This window comes from Calliopsis andreniformis, chromosome 12 (genome assembly GCF_051401765.1).
Source record: "Calliopsis andreniformis isolate RMS-2024a chromosome 12, iyCalAndr_principal, whole genome shotgun sequence".
Classification (NCBI taxonomy): domain Eukaryota; kingdom Metazoa; phylum Arthropoda; class Insecta; order Hymenoptera; family Andrenidae; genus Calliopsis; species Calliopsis andreniformis.
Genome location: NC_135073.1, coordinates 6183324 through 6206359, shown reverse-complemented (window position 1 = coordinate 6206359; position 23036 = coordinate 6183324). Strand labels below are relative to the sequence as shown.

The window sequence follows — 23036 nt, the reverse complement described above, 5'->3', positions numbered from 1 at the left end:
TGTAGTAAAGAACTAAGTAAAAATTGGAGATTGAATTTGTTTAGAGATCTTATTTTTTCGAGAAAAATTGATTTCAAAATCTTTTAAATTTAAGTGTACTTAATCAAGACATTATGCTTATGATATAATTCTACTCTTTATTTGCAATTAATTGGTATATTTATTACAGTTTAAATAGTTTTTGTACCTTATGTATACATTATTTTATTGTATTTCATTGCAAGTTAAACTAAATAATTTTTTTAACAACTAACTTTTAAGAACACAGGTTTATATATTATATAATTTTGTAATATGATACAATAATTCACTGCAACTTCATTAAATTTACTTTTTATGATATAAAAATTATATGTATAAAATACAGTTACATATACAATAACAATATTGAATAAAGAAAGATTTTTTTCATTTATTAATGAAACATTTATTCCATTAAAACATTTCAAAATTTTAAAATTCAAAAATAGAAACTTAAAATATTCAAGTGTTATTTAACTTCTATCATTTTCTAAAGTACTTTTTCGTTAACATATGCTATATGCTATAGAAATTAGGTAAAATTATATTAAATACGGCATACATTATATTAAAAACAGCATTTGGAATATAAGTAATGGTCTCTTTATTTTTCGTAAAAAATCACGAAAACCAAGCATGAACAAGATTCTGTTCAAGGTTCAAAGATATATGTATAATATACAAAGCTTATACTTTTAAATAATAAGAAAGGAAAAGAAAGAACAACTTAAATTAAAGGGATAACTCCGATCAGACACTGTTTATAAAATAAAAATGTTCTTTCAATTAGTTTTATCAGAAAGTGTTATTAGTGAAATACAAATGCTTAAAAATTTCATCATTTCTAACCATGTATATTGTGTTTTGATAACTTAATTTCTGTTTTCAAAAATTATATAAAAAGATCACATTCACTTTGTTCGTTATGACAAATATTTGCAAGAACAAAAACAGAATACGATCGTTGAAACTTTGATTTATGAATACTTTATTAGAGTACATATAAGACTAGGTTTGTATTATTAAAAAAAAAAACATAAGCTTACATTGTTCTTCCATGATGTTATTATAGTACAGTAACATAAATAGAATTATATAATTGTCACTGAGAGACGGTAAAAGTAAAACACTGCCTGTTGAGGATGCACTAACAACGTGAAAGCTCCTCCTCACCAAGGAAATGAAACATTTGACGTTGCCTCAAACCTTGAGCATAAATCGCTCATTATCAAACAGGGCACAAGTCATTTTTGTATCGAGTAAGACAATGCGTATCAAATTTGCGTAGTTCAAATTTCGAGATATAAGGGTGAATAGCAAAACACTAAGCGTCGATTAGACAATTTATTCATAATAGCGAAAGTAACAATTTGTAGTAATCACTTTACCGAAACGATTGCCTTAATCGAAGGAATTTTTTGTATATCTACATGTAATAATGTTAATCATAAAAATTAATATAATTAGTATACAAAAGGTTTTTAATTCAATAAAAAGGATTATGTTTCTTATAGATTGCTCGAAGTTTAACTCGGAAAAGATACACTAAATGCATACTTGTACTAGGACTGACATTACTGTTTTTTTAAATAAAACTTACTTCGACGTTTTTTTTTCTAGAAAAAATAAGATATTACTTTGAAAAAAGAAATATAATGTTGAAAAGATTAATTTATTCAAAATTATATTTTAATTTTAAAAAGTAAGCTAAAAATAAGCTAAAGTGACGTTGAAGATATGCATTGCTTTAATTCGGAAATTATTCTTAATTAATTGTTTTCATTACGTGAGAATTATATTTTAGTTCAGTAACAGTAAAACCTTACATATCTTACTGTTAAATTATTTTAAGTAAAAATTTTATTCTAAATATTTTATTACATGCTCATCGGACTTGTATAGATATACGTATTATGTGCGCAGTAATATTTAAAGTCAATAAATAATGCAATGTAGGTACTATGTTTTATGTTAATATAATTAATTATTTATTTAAGAGTATTATATATTAAATTATCGGTTATATCTTTACTGTATTGTTGCATAAAATCAGTTTTTTTATTATGATTTTATAGAATTTCTTAGTGAATACGCGCAAGTTACCATTGACGTAAATGAATGTAATATACGTACAAATTGTACATACAAATACTAGCCATATATTGCGTTAATTATAAGAATAAGCAGCTATTGTTGTCCTTGCTGTATCAATAAGATATAGTCATGAGAAAACGATCGCAGGTCGGTCGATACTCCCTATATTACAAGGGATGTATTATCAAGTACTTATATTTAACTAGCATTGATTGAGTTCGACAAAGAAGACTAATATTAATTGTAACTAAAAATGTAAGAATGAATAATGAATTTCAATCAGTGGAGTCGAATTTTTGTTTTTGTACTTACATATATACGTACATAGATATTCCACACAACTTGGCAAAGCCGACTATGTAACTCGACTCTATCAAGTTTTCGTGGTTGACCTATATTAGTATTAATCTTTTGTGCTAAATATAAGAAACCTTCAGAAATATGCACACATGGTAAAACATAAGAATCAGATAGTATAGATTATCTCAAATAGAACTCAAATTGTGGGTGAAAAAATAGTCGCTGCCAAGATTCAGGAAATAAAAACCACTTGTACAGCAATAAAGAATTTCGCAGTATTGTCTCAAAGTAATTTGAATAATTCATACATTTTTTATATTTGTGTAAAGTATTCTCAAAATTTAAAACTCACTGTAGCCACAAGTAGATATTCATAGACTTGAACAAGGATCAAAATCATAAAACTCAAATGGTACCAAATTTTATATGGAGTTACTTAACAGTTTCAATTTTGAGCATCATTCAGGATATTCACTCATCTATTTCATAGAAAAGTTACTACAGTATATGATAATAGTAATATATTATACGAAATATTACTGTTTTATTACATAGTAGTATATTATACATTTAATTACATAATTATAATACATATTTATAATAACTTTTTACAAATTTAGAACACAAGTATAATTTAAGAAAACAACAGATTCAATTGGTCAATAGAATATTGTAATGAAATACATTATTTTATAACTGAGTAAGTTTTTCTAACTACAACATTTATACAAACTTTGTTTGTACACTTTAACCTGAATATCCGTATAATGGTGCTTCCAAATATGCTTTATCGATATCATGTGAATTTCGTCGAATTCGTCTCCCAATTGGTTCTAAATCATTATAACATTTTTCAAAAACTCGCAGTACAGCTTCTCGTGCTTGATCCTCACTAACGTTTCGTACAGCAAGTATCGATTTTATAGCCTTATCCTTAACACAATTCTAAAAAAAAATATTATTAATAATAGATAATGAAACTAACAAGAAAACTGATTTAAAATCATTCAAGCTTAAAGCAATGTGTAAGTATATGTATATACTTTAAATTTTAAGAAATTAACGAAACCTCCTTTTTTAGGAATATCTCATTTACCTAAAAGAATTTTCTCATATTCTTTGATTATGAAATAGCAGAGAGATTATAGAGATAAAAGACAAAGGAAAAAATTATCTATCTCCTTAATCTTGCAAAATATTTGTGTATTTTACCTGATGTGCTTCTTTAACATTAAAAGGTGAAGCAAGTCCTTGAGTCCATGCACCTAGGAAACTGCAGTGACACAGGTTTGCTGCTCTTATTTCGGTACATGCTAAGTGGTCTATGTTATTGAAATTAAGTTTGTTATAGCAGTAATCAAACATATGAATCATTTCGTGAGTTAAAAGACCTTGTATCATTCCTTTCGAACGAGCACTATTTTGGCAGACTACAATCTAAGATAGGGAATATATATTGTAAAAAATCATAAAATTACATTACTCAATGTAATAGAAGTTTATTACAAAATAATTACTTGGTTTAGTTGTGGGTCATAGCCACCTACTACAATTGTATCGCATACTTCACAAGAAATATGGCGACGAATATCAATTTCGCTGTAATCATTTTTCATATATGAAAGAAATATGTTGTAGAATGCGTGGATTGTGAAACTCAATCAATACATCTTCTTTCTGATTGCAAATATTAAAGAATTACACAAAGAATTATATTTATTTTCCAATTATCTTATTTTAGTACTTAGTAATTAAAATTATGAAAAATGTGAATTTATGTAGAAAAAATATATAATTCCATTAAAAAATATTACTACAAAAATTAATATCTTTAAACTATTCATTTTTTTTAATTTTTTTCTAACTGCAACCAGAAAAAACAGAACAATTTAGCCCACCTTTCACAGTTACACAGTCTACCTTATAATTTTAATTTAAATTTTACACTTATGTTGTAGTATGTAATAATTATACTAATAAAATCATAGATATAATAGAAGCTAATTAAATATAAAACATATATGCATAATACAATTAGTATATACATACATACAAAAATATCTCAAACAAATAATTATAATAAAACTATTTCACTCTACATTAATTATGAATACATTCAATAATCTTGTTTAATTATAAGTGATACTTGTATATAAAACTATCTCAGCAATCATAATTTTAATATGTAAAAAAGTAACGTAATAAATACATACCATCCTGCACTCTTTAATGCTGCCATCATCAGCTTAACTAAATTACCTATAATGTATAAAATGTACAAATTGTATGAAAAATACTCCAAACTTAATAATTTTCAAAATTTCAAATAATTGTTAATACAAAAAAGTTGTTAACTAGTTCTTTGAAAATGACACAAGTATATGAGTAATAAGTAAAACGATAGTATAAAACTGTGCTTTTGTAACTCATTATGAAAAGAAAAGTGATCAGAATGGTTTAAGAAATATTTTTTTTAAATTAATTTTTACATCGCGTCAACTGCACCTATTTATTTTAATATCGAACGTTAAATGTATTTAGAAAAAGAACATCATAAAGAGTGTTTAAAACAGTTGAAAATCAAAGAAAGAGTAATCAGAAAATAGAGATGAATTTCTTACTATTTTTCACACACTCGTAAACTTTTCCTTCGCATTTAATTGTGTCTAATTTTTGTCGTTCTTCAAGGCGAAAAATTTTATTCAGCAAACTACGCGGTTGCTGTCCTCTCCTTTTTGGATAGAGATCAGACTCTTCAGTCGACTCTCTTTCAAGTGCTTCTCCCAAAACTGTCATAATGTCCGTATGAAATTTTAATTTATGTTTTCAGTTTTAAAGAAGTAACTCAGTCCAGAAACAATAGGCACAAATAGGTTATATCATGAGGGTTATGTTATGCATGTGGGCATCTCTCATCGCTCTTTTTCGTTACCATGGAGAAATGACGCCACTGACATATACAAAGTGTCCGATGATTGTACATACATCTGAGCAGATGATGATTCATTGTATAAAAGTTTGTAAAAAGTATAGAATTATAATTTTTAATTGTTTGCCTAACTTTCGAGAAAATTGATTTTAAACATAGACATAGTACTGTTGATTAGAACAGTTAATGCTGTTACAATACTAGTTGGTAATGATGTTTATAAAATATTTTACGATTTATTGAACACCCTGTATTTACATATATATGTTTTATGAAGGCTAATTCTCATTATCTGTCCAATAATTATGTATAATTTTATAATTATACTACTATTAAGTTAGGGAATATATATATAATATTATTCTATATAAATTATAGCGAATTCACTGTTTCTTTTATAGTCTTTCAAAAAACAGTTCTTTAAAAATGCCCTCCATTTCCATTATTTTATCTCAAATACATTATGCTCAATATAATCTAGAATTGAAGATGAATGATAATTTTTTGGGTTTTCATGTGTATGCGTACATATGCATACTTATTAAAATCAAATTTTTAACATACACATGTACATATTGTACATGTATAAATAAAAATATGCCATATACTTTTTATTCAAAAGCACACATTTTTTGTTTCTTATTTCGTGTAATTTTGCCCTATGTGTTTTTTCAAGCCTCCTTTTACCTTCTTAATCGTTTTACACGTAATATTAATTTGTATCTTTAAACAAATACAAAGAGTATATGGATAACTATAAACTACGTAAACCATGCTTGAACGTGTATATGCATACATGCACAAGTAAACAAAGCAAGTAGACAATTGCTTCGTGTGCAATGTAACAATGAATGGAGTGAAGTACGATAAACACACTTGTTGCTTTTTCGGTAAATAATACAAATAATGGCCCATTTGCTCAAAAATGTTACGAACAGTATTTGGCATGCATTCTCTGCGCTACAAAATGATGCATCGAACACGGTGGCGAAATCAAAATTAAAAGTAAGTTGTCCGCATCAGCATTGTATCATGTTTGAATAGAATATTTCCTTAAACAGCGAAAGAATTCGCATGCGATATGAAAATCACTATTTTCTTTATAATGAATAATAATAGGAACGAAAACATAGTAAAAGGGTCTACTGAAATAAGTTCTTATTTAAAAGAAAATTAAATTAATAATTCTTTATCATTTTAAATTGTAATAGTAGAGAATATTATACTAAATTATTCGTCTCATGATGTTATGTTGACACAAAAAAAGAAAAAAATATGGATTTGAGTATCTTTTCTTTTTATTTAGCTAAAAAAGGAAATGAAACGAAATACATGCATTAACTACATGGATCTAAAGAGAATTAAAATAATTTTATTATATTGCCTTAGTATATTTTTTTAAATCTTTCCATAAGAAATTTTTTAGACATTTCAATGGTTCAGTTTTAATTAAGAGAAATAAATTAATAGTAATACATAAAATAATATAGATTTGAAAATGAATAAAATAAATCTTTCTGATCTACAAGAGACTGTGAAAAGGCAACAAAATTACAGTTAAAAAAATATAATCAGGAAAAATTTTTATGCAGGTAAAAAATGTTTATTTAATGGACAATGTTTCCTTTAAAGATACAAATTGGGTTAAAGAAATAATTAAAATATAATATGGTAATGTATAAATAAAACAATATTAAAATAATATGAAGTTTTAATTGAAAGGACAATACTATGGAAAAAGTCAAGTGAACAATATAAAATTCAAAATCTTTGATCGACTTTAAAATAAGGAGGTGGGTTTATAATAATTTGAGATTGCATGTTGTTGCAGTTAAAATTCTACATTTAGAAGTATAAACTTCTTTTGAAATGATTTGTGCAAATGCTTTTGTAAGTAATATCTTTCTGTGGTTATTATGGTGTAGAATTTTGAATTTTAGTTTCTAAATAATTTCTAGATTATATTAGTGCTATCTATATTATATAGTTTTGTGTTATATTAAGATTTTACAAAATAATCTTGTCAATTAGCATTTTGTAAGTATTCAGAATTATATTGGGATACTTTTTTCATTCTAATGTATGCTTGCACAATTTACTAATTTTATTTTTTGTTTATTACACATATTTATACTTATAAAATTTATTAGATGTAGTATAAAAGCATTTATTTTGTTTCAAAATAGCAGCTATAACACATAGTTAGATGTGCAAGTGTAATATGTACATTATGCTTTGTAAAATTGGATATTGGTTTAACAACTGTGTGGTTGAATATTATAATATAGTGTAATGGGTATACATTATTCCACTTTTAACAACATGTAGATAAAGAACATTTGAATCAACAATTTCTTTGTGATTTGATATTTATATGTCCACTTAGATTAATCTGATTAGATATAATTTAAGTGATGCCTTTACAAAATTGATAAATGTAAAAGTATAAAACATACTGAAATTCTTATAACTAAAGTAAACCCATTAAGATACTATTATGTTGTTCTATGCATCTGTATTTTAATGAATATTCTATCTTTATCTCTCTAATTTAATAAAAATTTGATTCCTTAACATTAATGATTTCTTATACTGTTCCAGGTATTAACTGCTAATATAGGAACATTAATGGATTTATATAATGTAGAAAAAGGATTAGATCATTATCAAAGTACGTCAAGCCTAACATTCGAACAATATCTTTATTATTTACAAAAAGAAGTAAGTCTCCTAGTTGTATTTTCGTTATTTCATTATTGTTATCATTATTAATCCTTGTTGTAATTTCAGGTTTTCTCTTCTATCACAGATTCCACTTCAATACAAACACTTAGATCCTTAGAAGAAGGTATAGATAAAATCTGTTGGTTGGTGTGCAAAAAATCGTATTTAGAAAGATCTCATCCAGTTTTTGAATACAACAGTGTCTATCAACTTTTCCGAATTTTTTGTTTATTAGCAGAAACAGAGACAGATGCAATTAATTCAACATACATGGTTAGACTTTTATATATGTTGTAATATATTTTATGTTCTTAAATTTTATTTATCTCGTCGTTATCGTGTATTTTATATTATAATGTTGTATGTAGATTAAAATGCATGGAGATGAAGTAGCTCAAGTTGCTTCACATTTAGTAACATCATTGGGTTTGCAATGGGACGCAGCAGATTTTTCAGCTTTAGCAGAAGCCATTGGAATGTTTAGGTATTTTCATATTATTTTAACTTATAACAATATGTAGTTTCTAAATGCGCAACATATTTCATACGTTCAACATTTTTCAAAGATTTTCAACATTTCTGGCAGTTTTGGAGTCAAAATATAGTGGTGGTGGTGATCTGGATACTATAGCTTTGACTGAAGCTATTGACGATCTCTATCAATTGTATATTGAAAATGTTATAAAAAAGGTAAGAATTATGTTTTCTGTATTGATTTACATTTTACTTTTCAGTGAAATTATTCCTATGTAATTATTTAGGGATATTTAATGAAGAAAGGATTTTTACTTCCTACATTGCGATCTTTTTGGTTTGTACTGAGGCCTGGGGAATTAGTTTATTATAAGGATTCTCAACAGAAGGAACCTTCAGGACTAATTCAGTTACATACAAATTGCTGGGCAGATATAGTGAACAATGGAAAACCAGACAAAAAATTTATACTAAGCACACCTGAACACAAATGCATAGAACTTGTAGCAGAAGATCACAAGGGACGTCTACAGTGGCTAGCAGCATTACAAATTGCCATTCAGTATTCTGGAGAAAAAATTTGTTATCAGAGATTTTTAGCAAACGATAGAAGATCTTTACGTCAAGTAAATATTTAGAATAAGTCCTTTCTTGTAATCATCAACAATTTCATACAATTTATTGACTTTTTAAACCCTAGGCTATGAAACAGGAAAAAGAGGAAACTAAGTTAGAATTACAACATGAACGACAAGCTAGAATTGCGGCAGAGTCGCAAGCTAAAAAGCTCGAGGCATTATCAAAAGAGGAAGAAGCTAGAGTCCAAGAGCTAGAAGTCGTAAAGCAAGAGCTAGAAATGCTCTTGCAAGAAGAGAAACAAGCTTTGCGTGATGAAGAAATAGGTATATTTCATTAATATGTTTAGGCTAACTCATGAAGTTTATATTATGTATGTTTTTAGTTCGAAATTTACAAGCCAGAGTTCTTCGCGAAGAATGGGAAAAAAGAGAACAATTAGAAAAGTTACAACAAGAACAGGAAGAACTTTTAGAAACAGAAAAAATGAAAAGATTGGAGTTTCAACGAAAACAACAAGAAAATGAACGTCAACTAGAAGGTAGTAGTTTTACAGCATAAATTTATTAATAAATAAAAAAATATTTTAATTTTAATAATTAGTATATTACATTTTTATTAATTACACTCTAGATGCCGAATTGCGTCTAAAACAATTGCAAGTAGAAAAAGAACATTTAGATTCTGAGCTTCGTGTGGCACGCGAGAAAATAAAACGAACAGAAGAGGCACAAATTCTTTTAGAGACGCAAATAATAACGCGTCAAAGTAATGGTAATAGAATTAGACGTACACAAAGTTACATACCTAATGTAAAGGAAATAAATTTTCCTTTACAAGTTGAAAATAGAAAAATAACTATACCAAAAACTGACTCGAATACAATGTAAATCATATTTCAATGTTGTGGAGCTTAAGTTGCTTCATAAATTTTAAATCCGTCTAAAGTATTTATAACTAATATAATTTTTGATATCTTGCCTTTTATAATAAAGTTATTAACAAAAATATTCTACATTTTCTGCATTGAAATTCATAATAAAATAGAAAAATAATGTTGCATTTACATAATTAAATATTTTTATATATTGCGTACTATAAACGACCGTCGTATTTGCGGGAATAACTGTATTAATCTTTTACAAATATATATAGTATTAATTTTAATATTTTATATAAATATATTTTGTTACATATATATATATATGTAGAATTGTATATGAAAAAATACGCAATTATATGTACAGTTAATATTATATGTACATACAATACAATATTATTAAAAATTAAATATAATGGTGTTTTATCTCAATTAATTAAGAAATTATGAATCAATAAATATGTAGTCTCACTGAGAAAAGTATTCGGAATATCTCTTTTATTTTAAATGATAGTCAAAAATGAAAAGACGTAGTTTTAAAAATGGCACTTGAATTAATTTCAATATATTTTGAGGAATGGTAAATCGTACTGGAACTGAATTATGATAGATTATGTTTCTCATTTTTCTCGTTTCTGTTTATTAAAAATTATTAATATAATGGAATTTAAATGTTTATAAGAATGTATAACTGTTTTAGATACGCTCAGTTGTATTCATTTTTATACAGTGTTATGTTAATTTAAGCATAGAAACTTTTCTTGAGGAATATGTACTTCTAACAGTATCACTTCATGTCTGTATTGATCAAACATCAATAGATTCAAGGGAGAAAGTATATTACACTTTGTTGCTGCACAATAGGTATTTTATATATTGTTTTATTACGTTATTATATGAATAATATTACAAAAGTGTTATTTTTAATTAAGTGATTTTAGAAAATCATATTGTGTTTTTTGTTAGTAGTCAATTCAGTCTATTAACTTATACCACTCCTTTGGTAAAGTAAAAAGGAACTTCCATAAAAATGCCTAAAAAAAGGAAAAATAAGGGTAATAAACTTGCTCGTATGAGTGAAGAAGAACGTGCTCGGTATATGCAACATCGTGCTGAATTTGAATTGGAAACTAGGAGGCGTAAACAACAATTAATTGCCATTTTTACAAAAGTATCAAAAGCAAATTAATAAAACTGACTTACATATTTATCCCTTTATTATAGTATTTATAGAGTTGAATTATTACAGAATAAGCTGAGACGGGAGGAAGTATTTTCAAGATTGAATACTGTTAAAATTAATGAAAAGTGGAGATATGTTTTACGGCAAATAAAATGTAAGGAACTGTACGATGATGTAAAACATCTTAGCGAAACTTTTAATAGAATTGTAAAGCTAAAGGATAAAACAATTCGTTGTTTATATAATGAATTAAACGTAGTAGATGACGATCATAGAAGGCTTCAAGAAGCCCATATTGTATTAGTTGATAACTTAATCGGTAATTTAAGTTATTTTTTATATAAATTTGTAACTTTATCCTTTTATTTATTTATACGTAAATATTACTAATTCCATTTTGAAATTATAGGAATATACAAACAAAAATTTAAAAGAATACATGATTGTATATACAAATTGAATGATATTAAATCTAAAGACTTAATTGAACTAAATCTATTGAGAAATCGTATGCGAGAAGACTGTGCAAAAATTCAGTATAATATAAATGCAAAACATAAAACTTTAAATAAAGAACAGTCAGTAACAAAGACACAAAATGCTGTTAATATTCGCAATATCTCATTTTTGGTAATAACATTAATATAAACTTTAGTTGGTTTATGCGAAAATGTATGTACAAATACTCTTATTGAATTATAGGAGGAAAATATAGCATCAAACTTTGAATACCAATTCTTCTCAAAAATGGAAATTCTTTGGGAACAATTGAACGGAATAATTAATGAATATGAAAAAATTACTGAAAATAAAAAGAAACAGTATGAATTCTTGAAAGAACAAGATGACAATCATCAACTATGTACAAGACATTATCCAAAAATGCATTCACAGTTACAAAATCTTATTAAAAGTATAAAACACGACATACAAATACTATCTTCAACGACAGAAGACCGAATTGCAAAACTTAAAACCAAAGATATAAGTATGAAAAAGAAAATAAAAGATATTAAACATCAATTTAGTATGAATCAAATGTTAGATTCATTACAATTGAAAAAATTAAGTGTTTCGAGCAATATCGTCTTAAAGGTAAAGAAGTAAACATCTTTTTTATCATAGTTGAATAATTTCTTTTCGATTTCTATAGGATTTACGAAAAATTACGGAAAAGGGTTACACCATATTAGAGATAATAAGAATTTGCTCCCCCTTAGAACCATTATTTTATCATTTTAAGGAGCAATCTACGGAAGTTGTAGCGCATACAGAAGTTCTTCAAAACATTGTAAGATGTTATTTAATGAGAAAAAAAAAGAGAAAATTTAGTAATATTTAGAAATATATAATATATTTCAGATACCCAGATCATGTAATAAAATCGATCAATTTTGGGAACAGTATAATCGTATGAAAGCTGATAATATTTCGTTAAAAAAGGAAAGTGAAAAATTATACTTGGAAAACAAAAAATTAAAACACAAATTACAAGCATATCTTATAACAATGTCTGGAGTACCAACATTACGACCAGCTACTGTGGCTTCTGTTTAAACAGTTTTGTACATGATAATTATTTCCTGTAAATCCGAATGGTACGTATGTACCTATATATTATTTTAACATCTATTAACGATGAATGAAAATTCCACCTCCTAAGTCTAAATATTTATACGGTCTAGTACGAGTACGACCCTTCACAGGATGAAAGAAGATTTTTTCCTTCGGTACCATATTCTCCGTTTCCAAATAAATGTCAAAGCATGCTCTTAATCGTTGCAATTGTGCAGATAACGTTGGTAATTTTATCCACATAATATTAACTTCTCTTTCGATATCTCTCAATGTATCCACAGATGCTGGTATTGGAGGGCTTATACTTATATCAAATATTGGTGCTATTTTTGGATAATCTGGTTTAATAGCTATTCTTGCAATTAATTCATCTGAAATACATATTACGTGTTAAACAACGAAGTACACACTTATAAATCAAATTACGTTGAAATATCTTACTGTTTCCTCGACGAAGTATAGCTTCGTAAAAAATATCTAATGAAGATACTAATCCTTGTTGTTGAAAAGCAGGATTAGCATGAGCGCAATAAGTATTCCAGGATATTGTTGTAAATTTGTATAAAACCGTGCTAAGTTTTTGTGGTAAAAGATCAGTTTTGCTATTAAAAACTGGTAAACTTCCAGATTCTAATTGCCGAATTTCAGTACACAGCTCCAATCTTGCCTTTACACGTCTCTTAATTTCTCTTAATACATTTTCCACACTGTCTTGTGTTATTTCAGAACTTGTAAACTACAAAATATTTTTATTGAAAATATTTTAGAATAATTAAACGTGCGATACATTGCTTCAAAGCTATATAAAATATTCTCTACCGTTTGTTCACGAGCATCAGGTGAAATAAAATGTAAGCCAGCCATTCGTTGCGCCCATTTATATGGAAGTCCTAATCCAAGTGATGAAAATTGACCCAGATTATGTCGACTTAATTGATAGTGATTTGCAGGGTTTGGGCTTTCCAATCCTAAATCTCGTGGATATAATTCGCGTAAAATTGACTCCGATACAAGCATATCTCTGTCGAGTAGAAAGATTTTCTTTTATTTTAGAGAAAGATTTATTTAATTATATTTCATTAATAATTATATGAAAAGATGGCATACCCAGTGCTACTACTTCCAACACCTTCGGTTTTTAACTTTGATTCCACAGTGACCACTTTTAAATGCATCATGTAATAAAACTGCAATGTTAACTTTGTTTCATCTGAAAAAAATTAGTATTTTAAAATACCTAATTTTTATTTACAACTATTAACTGTTCACAGTACTAACTTTTCAATTTTATAATTATTTTCACATTTAAAGGATGTCTCTGTAAAAGCTTGGATTTTTTTTCTTCTTGTCTAGCTTCTCTAGATAATCTGTGATGTCTCTTTTTATGTACATGGGTTTCTTCTACAATGTTTTCGGACAAGGTTTCAGGATCTGAATCAGATTCTTGTAGCCCGTCTTGATTATTCGCGCGTTTTGCTTCTTCCTCATCACCTTCTACTTTCACCACTATGGTATTGTCTGTAAAAAAGACTTATGTAAAAATAAAGTAACAATATACTAAACGTTTAAACAATATAAAGCATACCATATGCATCTCTATATGCAGATGCCTTAGCATAAAGAATATATAATGGAGATGCAAGCAGTGTTGCTTTGTAATGCTCTTGTCTAACTTTATCTAATGGCAAACCAAGGCTTTCTTGTAATGGTTTACTTGCCTATAAAATTTAACAGTTATTTAAATTTTAATTATTTACAATAGAATCACATTTTATAAATTTTGAAATTACTTCTAATATTGAATGAAGTTGTGGTGCGAGATTATCTAATCGAGACTGCTTAGATTCTATACTTGATGCTACTGCTTTTTTACTTTCTGTTAATTCATCACATAAAGCAGCTAATTGCTTCCTTTGCGTTAATTCCCATTCTAAACGAGCTAGTCTTAATTGATGTGGATTGTTTCTTGTAATTTCCTGAAGATATAAACATACAATATCATGAAAACAAATACAAAACAATTATATTCATTAAATAACTTGCAATTTCTTCTTACAGGTCTACTAATATTTTCAGGTGCTTCTTTATAGAATTCTTCTTCCGATACGAGTTGTATCAACTCATCTTTTGATCTGTGAAAATAAATTGCACGAAATGTTTAAATTATTTTATCATAAGTAACAAACATTATGGAAAGTTAAAGCTATAAAACAATTACTTAAACTGGAGACATTTAATAACTTCTTTTTTTAAATGCATCACTTCATATAATAAATTCTGTAAATGCAAGTGTCTGCTATCTACACTGCTTTTTGAAGATATAAGGGAATCTCTTGCAAACTTTGTACGAAATTTTTCCATTCTATTCAACTTTTTAAGTTCAATAAATGCTAATGAAGTCTGAATTTGAAGTTCACGTATTTCATCCTTTGCCTACAAAAAAGAAAATATGTAGTCAATCCAATTCTTAAATATTTTATTTTAATTTAATTATTCAAAATACGAACATTTGCATCTCCAATAGCTTTTAATTTTGCTATTTTATTCATTGCCTTACGTATATTGTCACAAGTTGATAAAAAATTTTCAGAGTCATTCTCCGGCAATCTATCCATAGCTTCTTTCTCCTCATGACTGATTATAGCCTACATATAAAAAATATGTTTAATTTCTATTGACTGATTATTCCTACGTATAAAAAATGTTTCATTTATACATAAAAAACATTAGAAGAGAACTTGTAAAATTACTCATACCTTATACATATCTCCATCTTTAAATGATATTCCAGAATTTCCACTAATAGATTTTCTTCTTTTTTTTGAATTATCAGAATCATTTTCTTTGCCCATTTTTAATTTATGTTTTTGTTCTTACAAAACTATTTGATAATATATTAACCTACAAATTAAGAGATTTTACTCGCACTTATTTCTTTTATTATAACTAACAATATTATTTATGTACGTGACTTTGTTTTCATAATCACAAAAAAATAATAGCAATATTCTAAATTTTTAAATTTATTCAAAAATATTATATACACATCGTATTTATTTAAAATACGAGAAACCGGCTAACTGCACAGTTTACAGGTAATAATAAGGTTGGATAGGGTTTGCTTATTCTATCTAGTGGTTCCTGAAAATAAGTTAATTCATTGTTTGTTGTATTTAACGTTGTTTACATTGTTACTCATGAGATCTTTCTTTTAGAGAAAAAGAAATTTTTATAAGAAAAATAAAATGAACAAAAAGTTATTTGACCCCGACGTGATTTGAACACGCAACCTTCTGATCTGGAGTCAGACGCGCTACCGTTGCGCCACGGAGTCGTTGTAGAAACATTTTCTTATTAGTGTATTTTCATGCACATTCAGCGTTCGATTTTACAATTTATTTATTAAGAATTGTAATTTGTTATATATCAGTTGGTAATAATCAGTGGTAAACAATTAATTAGTAATAAGACTGAGTGGTAAATATATGTAAATATTACATTAATAAAAAATTTTAAAATGATTATAAAACTATTGATGCATACAATTTGCATGAATGTACTCAGCATTACTTCACGAAACTATAGTGGAATTTTACTGTAGGGTCGATTTTCATGACAATAAAACTATCTCAGGAAAATATGTTTTATTATTGTAATTTATTTTCTTATATACTGAGAATTATTCTTTTTTTGTTTTACAAAGATTATGTTTCATTTTATGTTAAACATATATTTTAGAATGAAGGACAATATGTTAAAAATGATATTTTTTAAAAATTCGCCATAAATTAACAAATAAAATGAAATATTTATTTTCTCGATTTCAATTGATAGTAAGTTAATGTTTTTGCGATATTACTTTGTTTGTAAACATTTTATAAATTATTTGCCTATTACTGTCAAATTTTTTCCAATAAAAAGTCAGTGGATTGTTATTGGTGACTGGCGTCTGTACGTTAGAATTATTTCAAATTTGAATTCGATATAGCGTCGTTTCACCGCCTCCTTGTGGGATATAATAAACTAAAATATTTATACAGTGTAATGTTGTTAAATAATTTTAATAACTGTTTAGTGATAAAATCTATGTTAATTTGCATTAACATTTGATTGGAAAAGTGTGTTTGTTGTCTTCATAAATATGTGTTATAAGTTTTGTGAAATGTATATAGGCGGGAAAAAAATATGGACTATAATTTTGCACTAATTTGTATCATATAACGTATTATTTAGGTTTCTTCAGTTTAGTGTAATCATAAAGGTAATGTACAAATAAATAATCCTGCAAAGTAACAAATCTTAGTTTTATGTGAAACATCAATATGTTTCTAACCTCTAATTGCAGATTGTTATTTTATATGAATTTGTTCTTTTTTAGATAAATTGTTTATTGTGAATGAAGAATATATAACATATTCATTAATAAAATGGTTAGAGAAAGTAAAACCAGTGAAACAACTTCCACTGAGCAGATGGAAGTTGACGAAGAGAATGGTGCATTCAATACAGATGAAGAAGGTGGATTAAAAGTTGACGATGATATATACATACCGCCACCTCCTGCAAATATTGGTGGATTTGATAGTAAAGGTCCCAGACTTATGATCACCAAGATTGTTAATGTAAATTTTAAAAGTTATGGTGGTACACAAGTTATTGGTCCATTTCATAAGGTAAAATGAATAATTTGAAAAATTTCCTTGAAATTTATTGGTACATTATTAATTTAATTTTTTTCCTTTTTGCAGTGTTTCTCAGCTATCGTTGGGCCAAATGGTAGTGGTAAAAGCAATGTCATAGATTCTATGTTATTTGTGTTTGGATATAGAGCTAGTAAGATAAGATCCAAGAAGATATCAGTTTTAATACACAATTCCAATCAGTATCAAAATCTCAATAGTTGTACAGTATCTATACATTTTCAACAAATAATTGATAAGGTATAGAAATTTAAAACATAGTCTTTGAAATTCAATTTCAAACAAATTTTTTCAAATAATTTTATTTTAGCCTGGAGCAGATTATGATGTTGTCCCAAACAGTGAGTTCATTATATCTAGAACAGCGTTCAAAGATAATTCATCATATTATGAACTTAATAAAAAGAAAGTACAGTTTAAAGAAATTGCAAGGCTTTTGAGATCTTATGGGGTAGATTTAGATCATAATCGCTTTTTAATCTTACAGGTATGTTACATTTTAAACTATTGTTTCATTTTCGTTATGATTTTGATATTTTGTATTATCTTGTTAAAATAGGGAGAAGTTGAACAAATAGCAATGATGAAACCAAAGGCACAAAATGAAAATGAAACTGGTATGCTTGAATTTCTCGAAGATATAATTGGAACAGTTCGCTACAAAGAACCATTAGAAAAATTGTCAGAAAAAGTAGAAGTTTTATCAGAATATAGAGTAGAGAAATTGAATCGTCTTAGAATTGTTGAAAAAGAAAAAACAGCTTTAGAAGAACCCATGCAGGAAGCAGTTCAATATTTAGAACAAGAAAATGAAATTGCAAAAATACACCACCAACTTTATCATTACAAAAGGTAATTTATTAGCTGGTAAATTGTAGTTAAATATATATGGGGTATCTCAGGAAAGTTTTTGATCCAGAATGAGCTATTAAGCATGCTGGTAAAGTTAGTCGTTTTCTTGCTAGGTCACCTTGTATAATTTAAATATAATTAGTTGTTTATTATTAAAAAATAGTATTTTCGTTCGTAATAAAAATTTAATTGTATAGATTTGAAACTACAAAGGAAATTGAACAACAAGAAAATAAAATGAATGAGTTGGATAAAGATCTATCAGATCTTGTTGATAAAATGAAAGAAGTTCAGGATGAAAAAGAGCAGAAAAATAAAATAATAGCGGAAAAGAGTAAGAAATGGGATCATTTACAGCAGCAAAAGGATGAAGCCGAATCAAAACTGGAAGATCTACGAAAACAAGATGAATCGCTTCATGCAGAGTTAGTAGAGACGAATAAACGACGAAAAGCTAATACTGCATCTGTAAAAACGGTAATATTTCGTTATTACCATTAATGAACAAATTCTTAAATTTGAATTTCTTTATATAAATAGCTGAACATTATTTTTAGGAAAAGACAAAGTTAGAAGAATTGAAAACAATGCCAGAAAAAAGCATGAAAGATATTGAAGAGTGTGAAGAACTTATTAAAAACCATACTAGCAACAAAGAAAAAGAAGAAGCCGTGCTAGAGAAATTGATGGTTGGATTACGTGAAAAAACTGAGCCACTACTGAACGAACGTGCCGAGCTTGAAACGCGGTTAATATCTTTAAGGAAAGATGTTGATCAAGCACAAGCAGCTTTTAATATTGCGAAATCAGAATTTGAATTATATACTTCTATAGAGACTAAGGAAAAAGAGAAATTAGAAAAATTAAAAGACTCTTTAAAATTAACAGTAGATGATTTAAAGGAGAAAAAGCAACAGTTGGAAAGCTTAAAGTTGAAAATTCCGGATAGTCAACAAAACTTAACACAAGCGCAACGGGAGTTGGAAAAGGTCAAAAGTGATGAAATTGAAACGACTGCGAAACTAAAAAGGATGAGGATTTCATTTGAAGAACAAAAGTCTGCTATGCAGGCAAATAAGTCAAGAAACAAGATTTTAGACAGCTTAATGAGAGAGAAAAGGGAAGGAAGAATTAGTGGCATATTTGGTAGATTGGTACGTGAATTAAAAATTAAATTGTATTGTACTTAATTTAATATAAATAATTAATAATTCAATCTTTTTATATACAGGGTGACCTCGGTGCTATAGATAGCAAATATGATGTTGCAATTTCAACAGCATGTGGTCCTTTAGATAATATCGTAGTTGACACTGTATCGACAGCTCAAACGTGCATAACGTTCCTTCGACAAAACGATATAGGACGCGCAACGTTTATACCCCTTGAAAAACAGCAACACTTACTATCAAGATGTAAACAAAAAATACAAACTCCTGAAAATGTACCAAGACTTTTCGATCTTGTACGTGTTGAAGATGAGAATGTATTACCAGCATTCTATTATGGATTACAAGATACATTAGTAGCAAATGACTTGGACCAAGCAACGCGTATAGCATATGGTCAAAGACGTTTTAGGGTAGTTACATTGAAAGGTGAATTGATCGAATTATCAGGTACAATGAGTGGTGGCGGCCGAACAGTGTTGAGGGGTAGAATGGGTCAAAAAGTGAGAAGGGAATCCTCTTCGTTCGATGTTGAAAAGTTGCAATCAGATTTAGATGAAACGTATCAAAAGTGCAATCAACTCAGAGCTCGACATCAATTTGTGGAAAATCAAGTTCATACATTAAATGTAGATTTAACAGCAATGAAGACGGAGACAGAAAAATTAAATATCCAAGTGAGAACACTACAAGAACAAGAACCATCATTACGAAAACAGCTGAAAATTCAAGAGAAAGTAGTTACAGATTCAGTATCAGACCCAAAGAAGGTTCAACAATTGCAAAACAAGATGAGCACAGCTGAAAAATCTTTGGAAAAAGTGAAACAAAATTCAAGCGCTGTCGAAAATGGAGTAGTATCCATTAACAAGAAGATAGAAGAGATATCAGGACATCGAGTGAAAGATCAACAAAAAAAGATATCCAGTTTTAACAAATCGATTGAAAAAGCTAAAGCTGAAATATGTCGATTGCAAGTTGCTATTAAAACGACTGAGAGAAATATAAAGAAGACTGAACAACATATAGAGAGACTTGAGAATGATGTACATGCTTGCGAGGATAGACTCCGTGGTATTCAAAAAGAGAAGCAAGAACTAGAAGATCAGGCGAGAAACTACTTAAAGGAAGTCGCTGAACTTGAGGAAGGTCTTTCGGAAAGGGACGAAGTTCTTGCATCTGTGAAAGAAGAGTTAGACGCTTTACAAACTCGAGAAAATAAAATGAAAGCTGTGAAAATCGATCTCGATCAGAAATTGAAGGAATGTAGAAGTTTAGTAAAAGAACTGAAACGCCGTATACCAGAATATACGAAAAAGATAAACGAATTAAAACTTGAGGTGATACCTGGTAGAGACCCAGAAGAGTTTCAAGAATTAACGGAAGAACAACTTAACGAATTGGACGAAAAAGTTCTTTACGCTAATTTAACGAAAGCTAAAAAAAAATTGCCAACAGATATTCCAAATATGCAAGTCATTGCAGAATACAGAGAGAAAGACGCATTATTTTTACAGCGTGCTACTGATTTAGAAAAAATAACATCTGAACGCAACAAGATGCGAGATATTTACGAAACAGCAAGGCGTCGTAGAATTCAAGAGTTTCTTGCAGGTTTTACCATTATTACTGACAAACTTAAGGAAATGTACCAAATGATCACATTAGGGGGTGACGCGGAATTGGAATTGGTCGATTCTTTGGATCCTTTCAGTGAAGGAATTGCATTTAGCGTAAGACCACCTAAGAAATCTTGGAAAAATATTTGTAATCTTAGCGGTGGCGAGAAGACTTTGAGTTCTTTAGCTCTCGTATTCGCATTACATCATTATAAACCGACTCCTTTATATTTTATGGATGAAATAGACGCCGCTTTGGATTTTAAAAATGTTTCAATTGTTGGAAATTATATTAAAGAAAGAACGAAGAATGCACAGTTCATAATTATATCTTTAAGATCGAATATGTTTGAGTTGGCGGATTATCTTGTTGGAATATACAAAACATATAATTGCACGAAAAGTGTTACTGTCGATTTGAGAAAATATTATGAGAAGAATGGAATTGCTCCACCAACGCAGATTACGTCTCGAACTGCGTATTCATCTCAAATGCAGAAGTTTTCAGCACAGTCCCAGCAGAAAGAACATTCTTTACCGCAAAGTATGAATCATGAACAAACTACAAATAAAAATCAGGATACAAATGAAAATACACTCAAGTAAGTTTATATACACTTATTTATGTATATGTTTCCAATTTATAAAAATTTAGTAATATAACTGGCACGACAATTTTTTTTAATATTAAGATTTTTTTTTTTTTTTTTTTTTTTGATATTAAAAAATTTGAAATATTGCGAATTGATGAATAACGTATTTGTACAAGTAATATTATAAACTTTGTATTTTTTCAGTCTACCTAATTTGGAATTGTGTCCAACGCCAGAGAAAAAGTCGAGAACAGAAGTTTCCGATGCATGTAGTACCATACTTGAAAACGAACAAAGTGCCGGTGTAAAACCTTTAAAAAAAAAGCGTAGAATATGAAACAAAATGTGTATATACGTATATGTATATATATATATTAATTTTCAAATATACATTTTTTGGTAATTTCTGTACTTCGAAATTACCTTAAACATTTATACGTAAATAACATAATATAAGTGCGAATATTATAAGTTTAAAGTGTAAGCTATGAGAAGTATTTAAATTATACATACTGACGTGCATTTATCTTTACATATTCCAGTGAAAAAACGTGAATTTTTCTTTCCAAATTTTAATTATAACTACATAGTATAAAATGTATAAAAGTATATCTTATAAAGTATTATGATACTATCATCTCGATTCATCTATTCGAAAAATAATTGAATTGTAATATTGTTTTTATATGAAAAGCAAGCGATATTGTACTATTTTTTGAAAGTCGTGACGAAAGCAATATGTTTATATATACATACATACATATATATATATATAGTTATAGATGTTTCATTCACATTTTATACACATTTTTATAAACTGTAATAGGAAACAGAAAAATAAATAAAAAAGAAATATAAGAATAAGCCCAATGACTTTATTAATATAACAGTAAAAATGATATATTAAGGAAGCGTTGTTCTTCGATTTCAATTTAATATATTACTTGAAGTATATTTACTATACATACAAGTACTAAAACAAAATTTGTATATAAGGATTTATTTTATCAGTTTCATATTAGAAGGACAGTTTATACAGAAAATTTTTCATTCATTTAAAAGCCGTATCTTCACTTTAGGCTTAATTTTCTTCCCTCGCCTCGATACACATTCTGTGATCAATATCAATCAGTAAATAACAGTGGATAAAATATTTCCTATGCTTCACCTGTTACGACACACTCTCGTCGCAATACATACTCCGAACTTTATCACGATGGATGTCTGTCGAAGAATGGAAAACTAATGACGAAGCGGTGAAATACATTTACAAGAAAAAAGAGGGGGGAGGTCATGTATCGGTGGGGGCGCGTGCCTGATATAGGTATTATCGAGTAACAGATT

At 27.9% G+C, this 23036-nt stretch overlaps 5 protein-coding genes and 1 non-coding gene across 7 annotated transcripts; 3 read left to right on the top strand and 3 right to left on the bottom strand.

Moving 5' to 3' along the window:
• Positions 1–2812: 2812 nt before the first annotated feature.
• LOC143185652 (mitochondrial inner membrane protease ATP23 homolog) lies at positions 2813–5377 on the bottom strand. Its single transcript, XM_076388829.1, has 5 exons — positions 5037–5377; positions 4629–4674; positions 3933–4014; positions 3628–3852; positions 2813–3360 (listed from the first exon to the last, which is right to left on the bottom strand). Exons 1-5 carry the CDS (start codon positions 5209–5211, stop codon positions 3163–3165), a joined length of 726 nt encoding a protein of 241 aa, XP_076244944.1. The 5' UTR covers positions 5212–5377; the 3' UTR covers positions 2813–3162.
• Positions 5378–6215: 838 nt separating this feature from the next.
• On the top strand, positions 6216–10229 carry LOC143185651 (differentially expressed in FDCP 6 homolog). Of its 2 annotated transcripts, XM_076388828.1 has the most exons (10): positions 6228–6349; positions 6937–7137; positions 7946–8065; positions 8135–8341; positions 8437–8552; positions 8635–8758; positions 8830–9168; positions 9243–9444; positions 9504–9659; positions 9752–10229. In XM_076388828.1, the coding sequence occupies exons 3-10, from the start codon at positions 7973–7975 to the stop codon at positions 10006–10008; spliced, it is 1494 nt and encodes a 497-aa protein (XP_076244943.1). In that variant the 5' UTR covers positions 6228–6349; positions 6937–7137; positions 7946–7972; the 3' UTR covers positions 10009–10229. The 2 variants fall into 2 exon arrangements, with proteins under 2 accessions (XP_076244942.1, XP_076244943.1); XM_076388827.1 differs by lacking the exon at positions 6937–7137 and having other exon boundaries at positions 6216–6349.
• A 729-nt stretch (positions 10230–10958) lies between these two features.
• On the top strand, positions 10959–12738 carry LOC143186247 (dynein regulatory complex subunit 2). The gene is made up of 6 exons (XM_076389817.1): positions 10959–11169; positions 11248–11500; positions 11591–11811; positions 11884–12276; positions 12335–12472; positions 12544–12738. Exons 1-6 carry the CDS (start codon positions 11029–11031, stop codon positions 12736–12738), a joined length of 1341 nt encoding a protein of 446 aa, XP_076245932.1. The 5' UTR covers positions 10959–11028.
• Positions 12266–15623, bottom strand: Thoc5 (THO complex subunit 5). Its single transcript, XM_076388826.1, has 11 exons — positions 15516–15623; positions 15267–15404; positions 14978–15192; positions 14816–14891; positions 14550–14735; positions 14345–14477; positions 14038–14277; positions 13867–13969; positions 13579–13780; positions 13201–13495; positions 12266–13130 (listed from the first exon to the last, which is right to left on the bottom strand). Exons 1-11 carry the CDS (start codon positions 15609–15611, stop codon positions 12814–12816), a joined length of 2001 nt encoding a protein of 666 aa, XP_076244941.1. The 5' UTR covers positions 15612–15623; the 3' UTR covers positions 12266–12813.
• Positions 15624–16021: 398 nt separating this feature from the next.
• Positions 16022–16093, bottom strand: Trnaw-cca (transfer RNA tryptophan (anticodon CCA)). The gene has a single exon. It is a non-coding gene; the product is annotated as a tRNA-Trp (tRNA).
• Positions 16094–17186: 1093 nt separating this feature from the next.
• Positions 17187–22203, top strand: Glu (structural maintenance of chromosomes 4-like protein gluon). Its single transcript, XM_076388824.1, has 8 exons — positions 17187–17432; positions 17508–17699; positions 17770–17946; positions 18019–18311; positions 18509–18788; positions 18869–19465; positions 19543–21701; positions 21897–22203. The coding sequence occupies exons 1-8, from the start codon at positions 17187–17189 to the stop codon at positions 22027–22029; spliced, it is 4077 nt and encodes a 1358-aa protein (XP_076244939.1). The 3' UTR covers positions 22030–22203.
• The last annotated feature ends 833 nt before the right edge of the window (positions 22204–23036 follow it).

Excerpts from the sequence above, each read along its gene's own strand:
- Glu (XM_076388824.1), top strand. The coding sequence starts at position 17,187 with ATGGTTAGAGAAAGTAAAACCAGTGAAACAACTTCCACTGAGCAGATG. Across the intron at positions 17,947-18,018 it reads ATCGCTTTTTAATCTTACAG|GGAGAAGTTGAACAAATAGC; the intron begins GTATGTTACATT and ends TTGTTAAAATAG. Across the intron at positions 18,789-18,868 it reads ATACTGCATCTGTAAAAACG|GAAAAGACAAAGTTAGAAGA; the intron begins GTAATATTTCGT and ends CATTATTTTTAG.
- Thoc5 (XM_076388826.1), bottom strand. The coding sequence starts at position 15,611 with ATGGGCAAAGAAAATGATTCTGATAATTCAAAAAAAAGAAGAAAATCT. Across the intron at positions 13,781-13,866 it reads GTTGGAAGTAGTAGCACTGG|AGATATGCTTGTATCGGAGT; the intron begins GTATGCCATCTT and ends TCTACTCGACAG. Across the intron at positions 13,496-13,578 it reads CTGATGCTCGTGAACAAACG|TTTACAAGTTCTGAAATAAC; the intron begins GTAGAGAATATT and ends AATATTTTGTAG.
- LOC143186247 (XM_076389817.1), top strand. The coding sequence starts at position 11,029 with ATGCCTAAAAAAAGGAAAAATAAGGGTAATAAACTTGCTCGTATGAGT. Across the intron at positions 11,501-11,590 it reads ATTAGTTGATAACTTAATCG|GAATATACAAACAAAAATTT; the intron begins GTAATTTAAGTT and ends TTGAAATTATAG. Across the intron at positions 11,812-11,883 it reads TTCGCAATATCTCATTTTTG|GAGGAAAATATAGCATCAAA; the intron begins GTAATAACATTA and ends ATTGAATTATAG.
- LOC143185651 (XM_076388827.1), top strand. The coding sequence starts at position 6,251 with ATGGCCCATTTGCTCAAAAATGTTACGAACAGTATTTGGCATGCATTC. Across the intron at positions 6,350-7,945 it reads TGGCGAAATCAAAATTAAAA|GTATTAACTGCTAATATAGG; the intron begins GTAAGTTGTCCG and ends ATACTGTTCCAG. Across the intron at positions 8,553-8,634 it reads GAAGCCATTGGAATGTTTAG|ATTTTCAACATTTCTGGCAG; the intron begins GTATTTTCATAT and ends CATTTTTCAAAG.
- LOC143185652 (XM_076388829.1), bottom strand. The coding sequence starts at position 5,211 with ATGACAGTTTTGGGAGAAGCACTTGAAAGAGAGTCGACTGAAGAGTCT. Across the intron at positions 4,015-4,628 it reads GCATTAAAGAGTGCAGGATG|CGAAATTGATATTCGTCGCC; the intron begins GTATGTATTTAT and ends AAATGATTACAG. Across the intron at positions 3,361-3,627 it reads ATGTTAAAGAAGCACATCAG|AATTGTGTTAAGGATAAGGC; the intron begins GTAAAATACACA and ends ATTTTTTTTTAG.